Genomic DNA, 17,100 nt, shown 5'->3' on the forward strand with positions numbered 1-17,100 from the left:
AGTCTTGAGAACTACTTAATAATTTGATCATATAGGAATGAGGTTATCTCGAAATCGATGCATCTAAATTGCAAACAAACAAGATTGTAAAAAAAAACATGAAATATTCAATTCATAAGATATTAAAAGTTTTATATGACTGAAGGGGGCTAACGTGCCAAACTTAGTCCAAACCAAAGAGGAAATTCTAAGAACCAACACAAAGATAACCTGATACAATTATATGAGTGGATAAAAAATGTGAAAAAGTGCTGGTATTCTGCACAGGTATCAACTGATTCCATAATTCATCGAAGTTGAGAATGAAATATATTTCTAGAGCTCAAACTATTTTGAAATATGTAGTGTAATTACCGAATATCCATCATAAGTACTTTGGACGTAACCATAATTGAAATATTATATCACAGTCCATTAAGTTTACCAAACTAGTTTTATTTTCAATTTCAAAATTTCAACAAACACAGAAGCAGTTAATCACATAAGTTGAACCCGTCTATTATTAATGTCTAACAAAATTTTTCAATAAATATTTACATTCTAGAATCGTATTTTATGTTTCTAAGATCTGGTTTGAACCAGTTCGGATATATTATATTGAGATAAGTTGAAAGGTACGCCTGAATCAACAAAGATAACTCTGATTCAACAACTCAGGAGAATAGTGTTGGCAGAAATTATATGATCATTGAAAATCGAGCATAAAATAATTCTAGTCATAGATCATTAATTGAAAATATCATAAAATAATATTTATTTGTTTATTAGTTTCAACATCAACCTTTGGGAGTGATGAAAAATGTTTTAATAAATAGTCAGTAGAATTTGAACCCAAGGTTATTATTTCCGAAATTTACAAAAATAACTAAAGCTCCGAATCTATTTGGGCTAGATATCATTGTTTTAATATAAATCTTCCATTTCTTGAATTGTTTCTGAAAGAATTTCTGGGTAATAAATGGTGTGCGACAGAATTCGTTTTTTTTGTTATATTTTGGGATTTATATTCCAAAGTTTGAAATGTGAATTTTCAGGGATAAAAGTTATTTTCAAAAATTTTTCACAAAAATTAGTTATTTAATCACACTGAGCTTCTGCCTCGTTAATATAATCCGTAAATTTTGAAAACTCCAAAACAAGGCAATAGATTCAAAAATTAATTCCGCGTAAACTACAAATTTTTATGGGTATAGGACAGGGTACAAAAACAAAATACAATATTTTCTAACGCATTGACGATGCAAGTGATTAGCACAACATACAAAAATATCACATCCGTAGTTGGAATTATTACTGGAATAATTCCCAATCTCAAAGGAATAACGGTTCAACATTTTTCTTTCACAATTTTTTTTTCAAGTTTGTTCCAAGTGGGTTTTCATTTTGTCCAAATGATTGAAGTTTTCGAATTCTAAGCCAAAGATGGTTCCAAATCAATGAGTTCAAATAACTGATGAAAAATTCAAGATCCAAACCAATTACATATGTATACCCGTCCGCCTGGCCCCATGTATAGGGTGTCCCAAATTCGTTGTCTAGCGTGGGAATCTCTGAATCCCTTTAAGCTAGAAAAAAAAATGAATGTCACATATTCGAGATAATTAATTTGGTGAAAACCGCGAAATTATAAGTTCGCCTATTTTCAAGCTATAAGAGAAAATTTGAAAATGGCGTGAAATGAAAGTTCTGATAACTTCTTTATTACTGGTGATATAAACATGAAACGAAAACATTCTACAGAATTTATTTCGTATTGCAATTATCATACAAACTTGCGTTTTTTCAAATTCAAATAAAATCGCTTTTTCTTTCCTTCACAAAAATATATCAATTTCTTATCAAACTAGAAAAATCATTAAAAAATCCAGTTTCAAATGGCAAATCAACCCAGTGCTTATCTAAGTTAAACTGAGAATTTTAGATAATTAAAATTTTCGGTGACCACCAAGGTCTCCGGATTTAACCCCTTAGATTTTTTCCTTTGGTCCCATTTAAAGAACAGCATTTATCAATTTGATAATGTCAAAAAAATTGACGGTGTTAAATCCGAAGACCTTGGTGGTTATAGAATACTCGTATTTTAATTATGTATCTGAAGCTCACAGATTATCTTAGTGTGAAACTGAAACTTTTGATGATTCTTACAATACAAAACAAGTGAGTACACAAATGGACTCAACTGAAAAGTGCCTAGTAACATTTTTTTGTGATTTTTTTTCGAAATGAAACACCTTTTGAACACAAACATTCTTTCGGATTTGATTGAATTTTTTTTTAAAACTGTGGAAGTTATGAATAAACCTTACTTTTAATTTTTCATTTTCAATACCCTGTGTCTCTGCAGTGAACGATATTTGAGAAAAAAAATATTTGGAAAGTCATATCTATTTTTCCAAGACGAATCTTCGGTTTCAATTTGGCACCATTGTTTCGGGACGTCCTGTATGTACATAAATACATTTCTGTTAATTTTGGAAGATGTCTCCAAAAAAGTGATAAATGAGATTGTGTTAAAAATAATATGAAACGTTGCAGATTAATTTTGGTTTATATCGCTTGAATTTTAACTCCAGATTTGTTATCAGAAAAGTGAATTAAATATAAGATTCATGAATACGTATTTGAATATTTTATTTCTTTTTAATACTTATTTTATTTCTTTTTATTACTTATTTCATTTTATTCAAATGTTCGATTTACTGCAACCCGCAAATATTGAAAAATAAACTAAACGATAAATAGAATATAACTATCCATAACGATTATATCTGGATTTTTCCAGACTGAAGGAAAGCAAGCAAGTTATCGATTGGAGGCGATTCAAACTAGATTGAATCCAGTAACCAGATCAGCAAGCTAAAAAATCATGGAAAGTACATTGTAAACAGAAATTCACTTATACACCAACAACGCTATTAATAGAAATGCTTGGATAATACTGCAATAAATGCGTAGGGAAAATTTGATATTGTTGAATGAAAACCTCTCTATGACTAGTGATGTTTTTATTTGTACTAATTGTATTATAAACGAGTTCACTTCTGAGTGTAATAGAATTACTTGATTGAATCAATGGCCTGTCTATTATATTCGCTCTCATGCAGAATTGATAAGTTTCAAATAATTCCAAATGTAACTCCATAACACAATTAATAAAATTTTCCTATAGTACCTAACCCAAGGAGGATACAGTCAGTTCAGTGATTGATAAGAAATCTGATAAATTCGGTTAAAAATATCGTCGCAAAGATCTAGGAAATCGATGAAATTACAATAATTTATTCCAGAAATCCGAAAATATCGTATAACTAACCTCATCGAATAAAAGTATGTCCTGAATGAATCGCCAAAAATAAGTGAAAGTGCTATTTGTAGTTAATTTTCTCTTGAATCCTTTGGCCGATTTTAGCAATAATTTTTTTGAATTGTAGCTTGATTTATCGGGAACAAAACCGCGTTCAGATGCTCTCTTCATTTACCCCATTTTTGTTTTATACAGGGGTGAACAAAAAAAAATGAAAATTAAGGTTTTATTCAGAACATTCTGTGGAGTGCTTCGTTGACAGATAATTTTTTGCGAACACTCGGATGTTACTTCATATTTTCTGAAAATTTTCTGTTTTATTTATTGCGATATCTTAATTTTGAGAGAAATTACAGCACTTCATATGTTGCCGTTTTTGAACAAGTAATTGAATCGCAAAGCTCTTGTCAATTTCAATTGATACACTGAATCAAACTAAGGGTACATAAATACCATGAAAAGGTTAATTGTATTGTAGAATTCAGTACTCATTTTTCAACCGATGAAAAGAGACATTAATATGTACAATGAAAAGTAGTTCATTATATTGATGAACTATTTTCATTGAATCAAGGAACAATTTTCATTAAACCAATGAAATGTTTATTATTACAATGTTCAGTTCATTATTCGATCGGTTGTGCTTTGTATCAATAATGTATCTTACTGTTCATTGAAATTGTCCGAAGTAGTTAATGTAAGACTTTATACATCTAATGAACAAAGTTCTTCTATCCAATGAATATTTCATAGAAACAACGAAAATCAACATCAATTTAAGGACCGTAATACTGATGGATTCCTGGAATCATATCAATGAATAGAGTTGAACGTTAAAGAATGAAATTTCATTAAATTGATGAAAAAGTACGCCATTGTATCAATGAAATCAAGTTGATTGTTGCCATTCTTTAATACAACGAATAAATTATGCTATAATTTCTCTCAAAGTTGATATATCGCAATAAATAAAAAGAGTATAAGGCAGCATCTAAGCGTTCTTAAATAATATCGTCTGTGAACGATTGGCTCCACAAGATGTTCTGAATAAAAACATACTATTAATAATTGTTCAACCCGTGAATACAACAAAAAACAAATAACTGAGGACGACCATTTGAACAGTTATGTTCCCGAGGAATCAAGCTACAACTACAAACTTCGTTGAGATTTTGTTCGTTCCACTAATTTTGCCGGTATTTATGATTTGTATTAAATATTACGTTAATGCCATTTCGACAACGATGATGTAATCTTTATATAGAAAGGTTACGGTAGGTTTATGCACCGTTCGTAAGAACTAAAACTAGAACTAAGAATTGAAAGCTAATCAACGAGAGCGTTTATGCATTTTATCCATGAACTAACATTATGACTAGAACGTTGGCCAACTTTTAACTAATGGTTCCATTCCTAAGAATTCTACCTAAGAATTCAGTAGCGTTTATTCACTTTCTTGTTAGTTCTCAGTGAAGGAAAGCGTGCATGCTCGAACTACATTATATTTGTTCTATACTTCGATATTTGACATTCATATTGTTTGTGAAAAAATGAAATTTAATATTTTTCAGATACACCGAATATACATCAATAAACACGAATTACGGACATGAAACGGTAGAAACTGTCAATTGTCAATATTGAAATTCTATGCGGCGCATGCGCACTTCTTTGTTTCAACTAAGAGCTTAGTTCTTAATTGAAATGCATAAACGCTCTGATTGATTTGTTAGCGTTCAATTCTTAGTTCTTAGGAATGGTGCATAAAGCAATCATAAGAACTAAGCTCTCAGTTCAAATAAAGAAGTGCGCATGTGCGGCTAAGAATTTCAATAATGACAAGTGACAGTTTCTACCAGTTCATGTTCCGTAATTCGTGATTATCGTTGAAAAGTATTCGGTCTATCTGAAAAAAAAATTAACTTTTTCACAATCAATATAAATAATCAAAGCATAGAACAAATAGAAAGTAACGAGCGTTCATTAAATTTCGTGGTCAAGAGTGCTGTGGAGAAATTAGAGTTGTTTTTCTGTGTGTGAGTAGCGCTAAGCTTGTACTATATTCTTCCCAGATTCGAAGTGTGTAAACAAATGTTACAAATGATATGGTACAAGCTAAGCGCTACTCGATGTCACAAAAAATCAACTCGAATTTCTCCACAGTACTCTTGACCACGAATTCAAATAAACGCTTGAAGCGCGCATGCTCAAACATGCGCGCTTTCCTATACTAAGGACTAACAAGAGAGTGCAAAAACGCCACAGAATTTTTAGGTAGAGATCTTAGTTCTTAGTAATTTTCTCCTGGGAAGGGTGCATAAACATAAACCAACCATTATTGGCAATAACTTTTAGCAGGTTATCCTGTAGCAGCAAGCCTGGAATTCTAAGGTAGACATGCGCCGAATGTTGATACTTGGGTTACCAGATATGCGCAGCTACCTGGCTAAACAGTTGGATTCGAACTGCGCGTAGTGAGCAACCCAGGTATCGTCAGTTCGCGCATGTGCTTCTCAGCAATCGGCACTATCATAGCCTGTCCACAGCCAACTTTGAATTTTCATTAGCTTCCTTTTTTCTTAGATCGCAGGAACGTGCGACGCCTAGCTTGTTTGAAATAATAATCAATAGATGCAAATAAATAATGAATCGGACACATGGCAGACAGACAATCATGCCTAAGCTGATGTGGTCCATCTTGAAATTTATTCTAGCAGCAATATTATAGATATTTTGAATAATCTGAACTCTTATTTGAAGGAAATAAATTGAATTGAGTATATTAATCTTTGGATTATTATTAAAATTTCAAAACAAATCATCCTACCTGTTGTGGTCTTGGGGACATCCTCGGACTCAGTCTCATCTGCTTGGGCTTCGGCCCCATGCTATTCACCGAGTTACTATCACCGTTAAGACCAAGCTGCGCAGCGTATTCGCCCTGCATCCCCATATCGGCTCCGGTGAAAGGTCCATTGTCCACCCTCTTGAGCCAATATAGCCTTTCAGAATGTGGTTTGGAGGTTAGTTCGTGGGTGGCCCACTGTTGAAGTAGCAAAGTGTAACAGAGAAAGCACGACGGTACTGCTACATCACTTTTGGACACGTAATGGGCTGGAGGCTCATGGGTTTCCAGAAAAGGAAAATATGGCTCCTTGGGGTTGTTGGGCACCGGCTTGGTGTTCAGCCAATAGGAGTGAGGGTGACTACGGTTGCCGCATACGAAGCATACTTCTGACGTATCTGACCTGTGCTGCATTGATTCAGGGGGTGGTTCTTTTTTCATTTGTACTTTATCCATGGTTGAATGAGCTGAAAATGAGCTGAATCAGAACTAGGAACACTGTTTACCTATTATTATCGATGTGGTGAAATTAGAACCAATGAATATTCGCATTGATGTCGTGATTCAGCCATAATCACGTTGTTTTCTCTAACCAAATTTCGATTTGAACTAACCAAAAAATAATATCCAAAGTATTTCGTTGCTTCTCTATAGATAAAATCCTACGCACATTATTTTAACAATTTTCAATATAATTTTAGTGAAGGAATTTGCAATTTCTATTGATAAACATCACAAGATGTACCATAATTATGCAACAAAATTTGGAATACATTGAAAAATAAACCGGCGTGAACTTGGCAGCCACTTTTCAGCAGCCGAATTCATTCCAGCAGCCAAACGACCAGTGGCGTCGGTAGAATTCAAAACTAACGAATCGATCTGTTTTTGGGGTGCAACGCAAGAATTTGCTTTTTGAGTTTACTTGAACGACTTCAGTCAAGTTTTTATGACATTTCAATGCACAAAATAATATTATAGATGAACTTGAATTATGCTGATCAATGAAACGACGGGGTATATACAAGTCTTTTCACGAATGAAACCTTGAAAAACGTTTAGCCAAGTTGATATATGGAATACTTACTCTTCAATAGGAACAGAATAACATATCCAAAGCACATTGATTTGCAGGCCGTCTAAGGGGTAGTTTACACTTATGAATTTTTCGAAATTTTCAAAAATGACCCTGTCAAAAATGTTTAGCCAAGTTCATATTTGGTATTATTACTCCTTAATAGCTAAAGAATAACATATCCGAAGGATTTTGATTTGCAGGCCGTCTAAGGGGTAGTTTACACTTGTGAATTTTTCGAAATTTTCGAGAATGACCCTGTCAAAAATGTTTAGCCAAGTTGATATTTGGTATTGTTACTCTTAAATAGCTACAGAATAGCATATCCGAACCACATTGATTTGCAGGCCGTCTAAGGGGTAGTTTACACTAGTGAATTTTTCGAAATTTCCAAAATTGACCCTGTCAAAAATGTTTAGCCAAGTTCATATTTGGTATTATTACTCCTAAATAGCTAAAGAATGACATATCCGAAGGATTTTTATTTGCAGGCCGTCTAAGGGGTAGTTTATACTTGTGAATTTTTCGAAATTTCCAAAATTGACCCTGTCAAAAATGTTTAGCCAAGTTCATATTTGGTATTATTACTCCTAAATAGCTAAAGAATGACATATCCGAAGGATTTTTATTTGCAGGCCGTCTAAGGGGTAGTTTACACTTGTGAATTTTTCGAAATTTTCGAGAATGACCCTGTCAAAAATGTTTAGCCAAGTTGATATTTGGTATTATTACTCTTAAATAGCTACAGAATAGCATATCCGAAGCACATTGATTTGCAGGCCGTCTAAGGGGTAGTTTACACTAGTGAATTTTTCGAAATTTCCAAAATTGACCCTGTCAAAAATGTTTAGCCAAGTTCATATTTGGTATTATTACTCCTAAATAGCTGAAGAATGACATATCCGAAGGATTTTTATTTGCAGGCCGTCTAAGGGGTAGTTTACTTTAGTGAATTTTTCGAAATTTCCAAAATTGACCCTGTCAAAAATGTTTAGCCAAGTTCATATTTGGTATTATTACTCCTAAATAGCTAAAGAATGACATATCCGAAGGATTTTTTATTTGCAGGCCGTCAAAGGGGTAGTTTAAACTTGTGAATTTTTCAAAATTTTCAAAAATGACCCTGTCAAAAATGTTTAGCCAAGTTCATATTTGGTATTATTACTCCTATATAGCTACAGAATAACATATCCGGAGCACATTGATTTGCAGGCCGTCTAAGGGGTAGTTTACACTTGTGAATTATTCAAAATTTTCAAAAATGACCATGTAAAAAATTTTTAGCCAAGTTCATATTTAGTATTATTACTCCTAAATAGCTGAAGAATAACATATCCGAAGCACATTGATTTGCAGACCGTCTAAGGGGTAGTTTACACTTGTGAATTTTTCGAAATTTCCAAAATATACCCTGTCAAAAATGTTTAGCCAAGTTCATATTTGGTATTATTACTCCTAAATAGCTAAAGAATGACATATCCGAAGGATTTTTATTTGCAGGCCGTCTAAGGGGTAGTTTATACTTGTGAATTTTTCGAAATTTCCAAAATATACCCTGTCAAAAATGTTTAGCCAAGTTCATATTTGGTATTATTACTCCTATATAGCTACAGAATAACATATCCGGAGCACATTGATTTGCAGGCCGTCTAAGGGGTAGTTTACACTAGTGAATTTTTCGAAATTTCCAAAATTGACCCTGTCAAAAATGTTTAGCCAAGTTCATATTTGGTATTATTACTCCTAAATAGCTGAAGAATGACATATCTGAAGGATTTTTATTTGCAGGCCGTCTAAGGGGTAGTTTACACTTGTGAATTTTTCGAAATTTTCAAAATTGACCCTGTCAAAAATGTTTAGCCAAGTTCATATTTGGTATTATTACTCCTAAATAGCTAAAGAATAACATATCCGAAGGATTTCGATTTGCAGGCCGTCTAAGGGGTAGTTTACACTTGTGAATTTTTCGAAATTTTCGAGAATGACCCTCTCAAAAATGTTCAGCCAAGTTGATATTGCGCAAAGTTATTCTTCAACAGCTAGAGAATAACATATCCGAAGCATATTGATTTGCAGGCCATCTAAGAGGTAGTTTGCACTTGTGGATTGTGGACAGTCTTCCCACCCCATAATTGCGGGCTATTGTGGCTCATTGTTGTGCAACTTGTAAAGTCTTATTTGGGTTTATTTAACTTGAATCTATATTCCATATGAGATTAACATAAGGGTAACACAACCAAATGTTATCATGGCTAAAAATTTCTGACAGGGTCATTCTCAAAAATTTCGAAAAATTCACAAGTGTAAACTACCCCTTAGACGGCCTGCAAATCAAAATCCTTCGGATATATTATTCTTTAGCTATTTAGGAGTAATAATACCAAATATGAACTTGGCTAAACATTTTTGACAGGGTCATTTTTGAAAATTTCGAAAAATTCACAAGTGTAAACTACCCCTTAGACGGCCTGCAAATAAAAATCCTTCGGATATGTCATTCTTCAGCTATTTAGGAGTAATAATACCAAATATGAACTTGGCTAAACATTTTTGACAGGGTCAATTTTGGAAATTTCGAAAAATTCACTAGTGTAAACTACCCCTTAGACGGCCTGCAAATCAATGTGCTTCGGATATGCTATTCTGTAGCTATTTAAGAGTAATAATACCAAATATCAACTTGGCTAAACATTTTTGACAGGGTCATTCTCGAAAATTTCGAAAAATTCACAAGTGTAAACTACCCCTTAGACGGCCTGCAAATCAAAATCCTTCGGATATGTTATTCTTCAGCTATTTAGGAGTAATAATACCAAATATGAACTTGGCTAAACATTTTTGACAGGGTCATTTTTGAAAATTTCGAAAAATTCACAAGTGTAAACTACCCCTTAGACGGCCTGCAAATCAATGTGCTTCGGATATGTTATTCTGTTCCTATTGAAGAGTAAGTATTCCATATATCAACTTGGCTAAACGTTTTTCAAGGTTTCATTCGTGAAAAGACTTGTATATACCCCGTCGTCTCATTGATCAGCATAATTCAAGTTCATCTATAATATTATTTTGTGCATTGAAATGTCATAAAAACTTGACTGAAGTCGTTCAAGTAAACTCAAAAAGCAAATTCTTGCGTTGCACCACAAAAACAGATCGATTCGTTAGTTTTGAATTCTACCGACGCCACTGGTCGTTTGGCTGCTGGAATGAATTCGGCTGCTGAAAAGTGGCTGCCAAGTTCACGCCGGTGAAAAATAAGTATAGTTTTTGTGAGCTTTTTTCCGAACAGAATGTCAGGATGTATGTATATTAAGAAATTTGAGCCGGGATGGTCTCAAACGATATTGCTGTGAAAACGCGTTTCAACGTTCTGGGTCTTAAGGAAACAAAATTCATCTTGTAGATAAATCATAACTTTGTGACAATTGACGTAGATGGATTTTTTTTGTTGGAATCCTCGCTTCTCAGGCCACTCTATAAGAAAAACATAACCCCATATTTTGTCGAGTAGGAATTTAATCTTTACAACGTACATTATTTTCATTAAACAACAATTCATAAGATAATTTTGATTGTTGATTTCAAAACTAGAGATAAAAATTTCAGAACCAATAGAACCAGAAATTTGAAATTTTCAGAAAAATCCGACTAGTGGGTTCGTAAATATGGCTTTTGGGCCTTAATGTGATTTTTTCAAAACTGCAGATTCGATCGAAATCAAAATTTTGCATTTGGATGTGAGATGATAATTTCAAGCTTCAGAGTTGGATAGGCGAGGGAGATCAAAAGGATACAACTGAAATTAGACAAGACCCAATACCGAAGCTTGCGGAGCTTCAATAGATACATTTATATAGGAATTGCAGAAACAGTCACCGACCCCAAGCGCAAAAGATGGAGTGAAAAAATGATTAATCGAAAAAAGCATTTGACTTATCACTCCCAAGAACTCAAGTTTCCTTATGCAAGGCAATGGGGAAGACGATCAAATGCTCGTATGAAGTCGAAGTAAACAACATCCTCTTTACTGCCAGAACCAATTCACCTAGTCCAATCATGAATACAAGAGATTATGTTGCTCCTTGAGATTTATATTGTTTTGCAGGGCAAACTTACAACATTTCGCTTATAATTATTTCGAGCAGCTTGCAAATATTAAATGTCAAATTCACTGGTCAGTAGTTTTGATCGGAAAACTTATCTCTTATTTGAATATAGCTAAAACAGAGTATGACAACCAATCTAGGGGGAGTGAAAAGCATAGGCTGTGATGTCTAGAAACTCTGGTGTGTCTATTAATAACTGAAACATTCGGACAAATCTGGAGACTTGTGCATACTTGATTTTGAGAGATCACATGAGTTTTAGATGGCGCATACATCGGTTATATTTGACATTTCTCGTGTGACCTTCAAGTATAGAATAATATTTTTTATTCTATGCTCGTAACAATCTTCTTCATTCTGAATAGCCGTCTGTCATTATATTCCAACAATTTAATTATTAATTCCGTAAGAACTGAATTATAATTTCTTGTAAAAGGTTGCAATTTTTCAAATTATTCTTAAACGGCGACAGAAAGAAAGCAGGAATTCGAACAATTCTGAAGATTGCTACCTTACAGGTGGAACTATCTCAAAAAGTCTATAACAAAATCGAACCAGTGTACATATCAGGGTTTCTGGGCATTTTAGCCTAGGTTCAGGAATGTAGCAATTGTGCAAGGAGTGCTTTTTCATCTTGAAAATTAAGTTAGGACCAGCTCTTTATTTATATCGATACTCTCCATTTCATCGACTTCTTCTTCTTCGGGTGCCTATTCGTTCCGAATATTGGCGATCATCCTGGATATGATAACTTTTTTTTCATCGACAATGCGTGGAAAAGCTAGATCAAAAATGATATACTTCTTCTTCTGATGGTGCTTATCCTCTGTGGTTGTTGTGGTGTGTTCACCGATTAGATTTTGTTTCGAACTATTTGAAATAGTCCACCTGTTGCCTTGGCTAGAACTTACCAGAGTTCTGTAAGGTGGCGCTCTTCAGAATTTTTCGAATTCCCGCTATGTCAGTCGCCGTTTGAAAATGATTTGAGAAACTTCAACCTTTTACAAGAAATAACAATGCATTTACATATAATGAAATTATTGGAATGTAATGACATACGGCTATTGGTCTATTCATGGTATAAAAGATTGTCACGAGCGTAGAACATAAAATATTATTATGCCATAGTCAAAGGTCACAAGATTCGAGAATCACGGGAAAGGTCAAACATAAACGATGTATGCGCCATCTGAAACTCTGATGATCTCTCAAAATTAAGTAGGCATAAATCTCCCGTTTTGTCCCAAAGTTTCTCAGGTATAAGTAGACACACCAGGGTTTCTAGGCATCTTAGTCCACATGACTTTACTAACAGCTGCTCTGAATATTTGAATGGTCGTTATCCCTGCCTGTCAAATGATATTGTAAGGCTTTAATGAAAGTGGACGCAAAGTATTCAGATATAACATCAGCTACCTGAGTAAATGACTCGTTTTGAAGCCTTATGAGTGGAACAGTTAACCCAAATAATAAACATATAGAATTATTCCAGTGAAATTTAAATTGGGCTATGTAATGTAATCCCTATTATAGGAATGAGGTTATGTCGAACAGGAATTTAAAAAAGAATAGTGAAGGGCACTGGAATTCAGCGTGAACATTCAAATATTTCGCTTATACAAATCTAAATTTCAACTTTGTCGGATCTATTCGTTCGGAAATACATATCGAGTTTTTTTTTCTGCTTGCATTTTGAATGGATCTGGTGATGCGATCAATAAATCATTATTTATATCCACACACAAAATTTCAACTCGTTAGTCTTCAACTATTGTCGCTAAGATATAAGGTTTTCTTTTTCGATATTCTGTTTGAATTTCCTATAGCTCTGATGTGGCGTGCCACAGGAAATTCTGCAAAAAGCTTGAAATTGTTAATTTTTTTAATATACACGCAAAATCTCAACTCTGTCGGATCTGTTGTCACAGAAGTTTTTTTTTATGATATCCCCCATTTCGGAAGTTATCATGTTTACGGCCGTACAGTCGAACAGACTTAAATTTAACTACGGATTAATCATCAATGAATCAAATCTAATCGTTTTTTTATCACATGTGATTTGAGGTTATGAGATTGTTTTTTTTCAATATAGAATATTATTCAAGCGAATACTTTTTCTGGGATTATCCTGTATGTATTCGTATTTATCATAAATAAAAAAAATCGTTTCAGATCAGTCCTGGTTCAAAACTAAAAAATAACAAGCATCCTATTGTGCTCTATTCGAATAAACAAAGTAGCTTTCTTAAAAGTCGCCAACATTTGTTTCGCGAACACTTATTTGACCTATTCTCGTAAAATACAATGTTATAACAAACGTGGACTTTATTGATAACATTTTTGAATCTTAGAAGAAACTGGTTTAAGGTCAATTTTTTCAACATCATCTCGTGATTCCATAACTAGCAATTATATCAAAGCTTTAATAATTAAACCGATTCTGAAGAAGACTGCAGTCATGTCACTCTTATTTGACCTATCAGCAAGAATATTTGCCCTCCTTTAATTATGTAAACAAAGGGTCAATAAGTCAGACTGAGATCGCAACCTCTCTATATCGAGAAGAAATATTCGTGGAAAATTCCAAGTTACTCCAAAATATGAACCATTTAACCCACGAGAAAATTACTTGATATTTCATTATGTGTAAATATATTCTTACTGGCTTGATTTTTCCGTAACTGACTTTAAATTGACAGAAATACTAGCAATAGCTGAACCTATAATTATTGTATCAATTGATTACATAATAGAACAAAATTTTGAAACGATTTTGTATTAGTAAAAAGTACATACATCTTTGCCTTAGAACATTAATGAATTAAATATGAAGTTTAAAGCAGATTATTGATACAAATAAGTTGAATCCTCCATATCAAATATGTACCTATATAATAGTTAATCAATCTTCATAATAATTGTTTGATTGAAAAACGAGGAAGAATTAATCAAGAATTGAAATAATTTAAATGGAAAATTCCTCAATCAGGTGTTAACAAAACTAAGGTGTCTGAACTGAATGGGCTGAGGCAATGGTTCAATGCACTTCAATAACGGATGAAATAACATAAAAAACTACTATATTTATAGAATTACTCATCAGTTTCATTTGAAAAATTGCACAGAAACAAGAATAAAGAATGTCTGTGGATGACACTTCTACTATAATTACCAGTATAAATAAATAGTTTCTCACGATCATCTGATATTTCCAAACTGTTTACTATTCAATTTTAGGAACAGAGTGATAAGAGTCTTTTCGACAGCGCTTCTTAAATTTAAACTCACTAAAATACCTAAAAGTAGGTTACTCAACAAGAATTTAAATAAGCAACTGGACGTCTGAGATTATTTCGTGAATGCTAATAAATTCCGAGTAACGTGGTTGAAAACAGGTCGTATTCAAGTTCAAAATACAAAGCCGGCAAAACTTCAACAATTTAAACACTAGGTAGAAGTTTCAAACCGGGTTGTTCACTACCCATTCTTCATGGAACAGCTGTTAACCTGACCAACTTGAAAACGACTGACCCAAGACAAGAGATAGAATTATATTGAGAATAATACTTCATTGAACAATGCATTTACACCTATTCAAAACAATTAAATGCAATTTAAAGTTATAAAATAAATGAGAAATTGAATACCTTTTGAAATAGTATCATAGCTATGCGCCATGAAACTACGCAGGCTGATCCCTTAAAAGGCGTGTATTCTAGAGATTTACAAAATTACTCACTTAATCTAAGTATATTCCTTTTCACACAGGCAATATTCACATTGTTCAGTCTTTACATGATATAAGAAAAACATCAATTAAAATCTTATCACACGAACTGTGCACCTAGATTCACTTATATTTACGAAGAAAGCAATCGATTCGATCCGCACATACTTCTTACACTGAATACATGAAGTGGTACATATTATGAACTTACACTGTAAACTGTTATGTACAATTGAAATGTTTATTCAAAAGAAAATATGAAAGAAAAGGATTTGCAGTCAGAACAGATCGCCAGAATCAGCCATCTTTAAATTCTATCCAACAGTGCAATGCGGTAATGCCAACCTAGATGGAAACTTCGCAGAAAAAAGTCCCTACCTAATATGACATTCGACAGGACAATTGCTACGCCTTATGCAAAAGGCACCAGGCAACACACATTGCTTATAGTTGAGTTTAGGATTCATTCAGTTCGTTGGAATTTATACTACCAAACAAGCAATTTCTCCCTTGAAGAAAACAATAATAAAACTTTGCTAATAGATGTGGGACACAGTGGCGACGCCAGATTTTTTTTTGGGGGGGGGCAAAGTAATGCGAAACTATAGTTCTGCTAATCTTTTAGCCTTAGTATGTCCAATTTTAGGGGGGGGGGGCAGCAAAATTCTAGGGGAGCCCGGGCCTCCCCTGGCTCCCTCCTAGCGTCGCCACTGGTGGGACAATGCGTTCTTGTTTCTCAATTGCTGAAATTACTATCCACTCAATAGACCATTAGGTCGCAGTGAAACGTAACCTACTTAATTCAATCTAATCCACTCATGACCGATTCAAAATTCAAACACCAATTTCAAATTTCATTGGAATTGGAGCGATAGAAGGCGAGATCTTGAGGTCGCGTAAATTTCATACCTATATTCCGAAGAAATGAAATTCATATGGAACTCCTTCTGACCCAATCCAAATAGTCATACCAAATTTCATCAGTAAAATAGGAGATATTGAGGTTCCGGAAGTTTACGTTTACGCAAGCTTAACCCGGAAGAGATAAATTTCGTATGGGGCTATATCTAAGACCCAAACCGGATACACATATCAAATTATTCAAATCTCCCATACAGAATCCTTACAACGACAGACACGAAACCAAAGTTGTTAAGAATGTGGTCTGGAATGCATCTTGCAAGAAATTTTGAATTGGGAGACTGAAAATATATTTAATCCGAAAATTATCGAAAAGCTACCTCTGATAGAACTAATTTTCAGTAGTTCAATAAAAGTCATTTGATGTATTTTATGCGGATCAAAGCAAAAAAAAAATAATTTAAAAAGTTTTAATTCCCAGAATTTATTTGTCAAATAATGTCGTAAAGTAGAATTTTGTGAATTATTTTCTAGATTGTTTTCAATTTATGGGATTCATACCCATTTTTTTCAAAATATATCTAACTCTGCTGATATGTCAATTATTTGAGGCATTTGAGTGCTGGACCTCGGAGACGCTCCTTTGCTTCTACAAAAATAGATCTATCAGATACTTTTATTTGAATCTCTTTTGATTCTTTTTTTTGAGAATATTGGGTGGAAAAATGATGTGTTCGAGAACACCATTAGATTTCAGATAAATTAATTTCTGTTGTACTGGGCAGAATAATATCAAAATTATATTTTTCAAGCTTAAAAAATAAAGAAGATGAGACATATGACAAAAAAAGTAATCTACATTATTGAAGGTAGCTATGAATGCTTGATTATTGCCATTAAATTGAACGTTGTTCATCTACTCTTCCAAATCATTACAGAAATATCAGTAGCATAATACATCTTCTACCTAAATAAGCGATTATGGAAGAAGAAAGATTATGTATTGCCACCTCTTTAATGTACATGGTACTACAGGTTCCAAATACATTGGATTTTGAAACAAAATTCCTCGTTCTGGGCCTATATAATCTTAGTAATTTCGTCCTCATTTCATGAGAATCTTTCAACGGTAGTGTAATCTGGTTTGACAATCAATTCCGAAACTACCGCTATACCCTTTTG

General features: G+C 33.5%; 1 protein-coding gene across 1 annotated transcript in view; it reads right to left on the bottom strand.

Moving 5' to 3' along the window:
- The window catches only part of LOC123671254, a 64,892-nt gene extending 49,506 nt beyond the window's left edge, over nt 1-15,386 (bottom strand). Inside the window, exons 1-2 of the mRNA XM_045604999.1 lie at nt 15,070-15,386; nt 6,132-6,616 (exon numbers count right to left, since the gene is read on the bottom strand). Coding sequence (XP_045460955.1) covers nt 6,132-6,605 — 474 coding nt within the window. The 5' untranslated portion in view covers nt 6,606-6,616; nt 15,070-15,386. The remainder of the gene's footprint in view (nt 1-6,131; nt 6,617-15,069) is intronic.
- Between the last annotated feature and the right edge of the window lie 1,714 nt (nt 15,387-17,100).

Source organism: Harmonia axyridis, chromosome 1 (genome assembly GCF_914767665.1).
Source record: "Harmonia axyridis chromosome 1, icHarAxyr1.1, whole genome shotgun sequence".
In the NCBI taxonomy this organism is placed as follows: domain Eukaryota; kingdom Metazoa; phylum Arthropoda; class Insecta; order Coleoptera; family Coccinellidae; genus Harmonia; species Harmonia axyridis.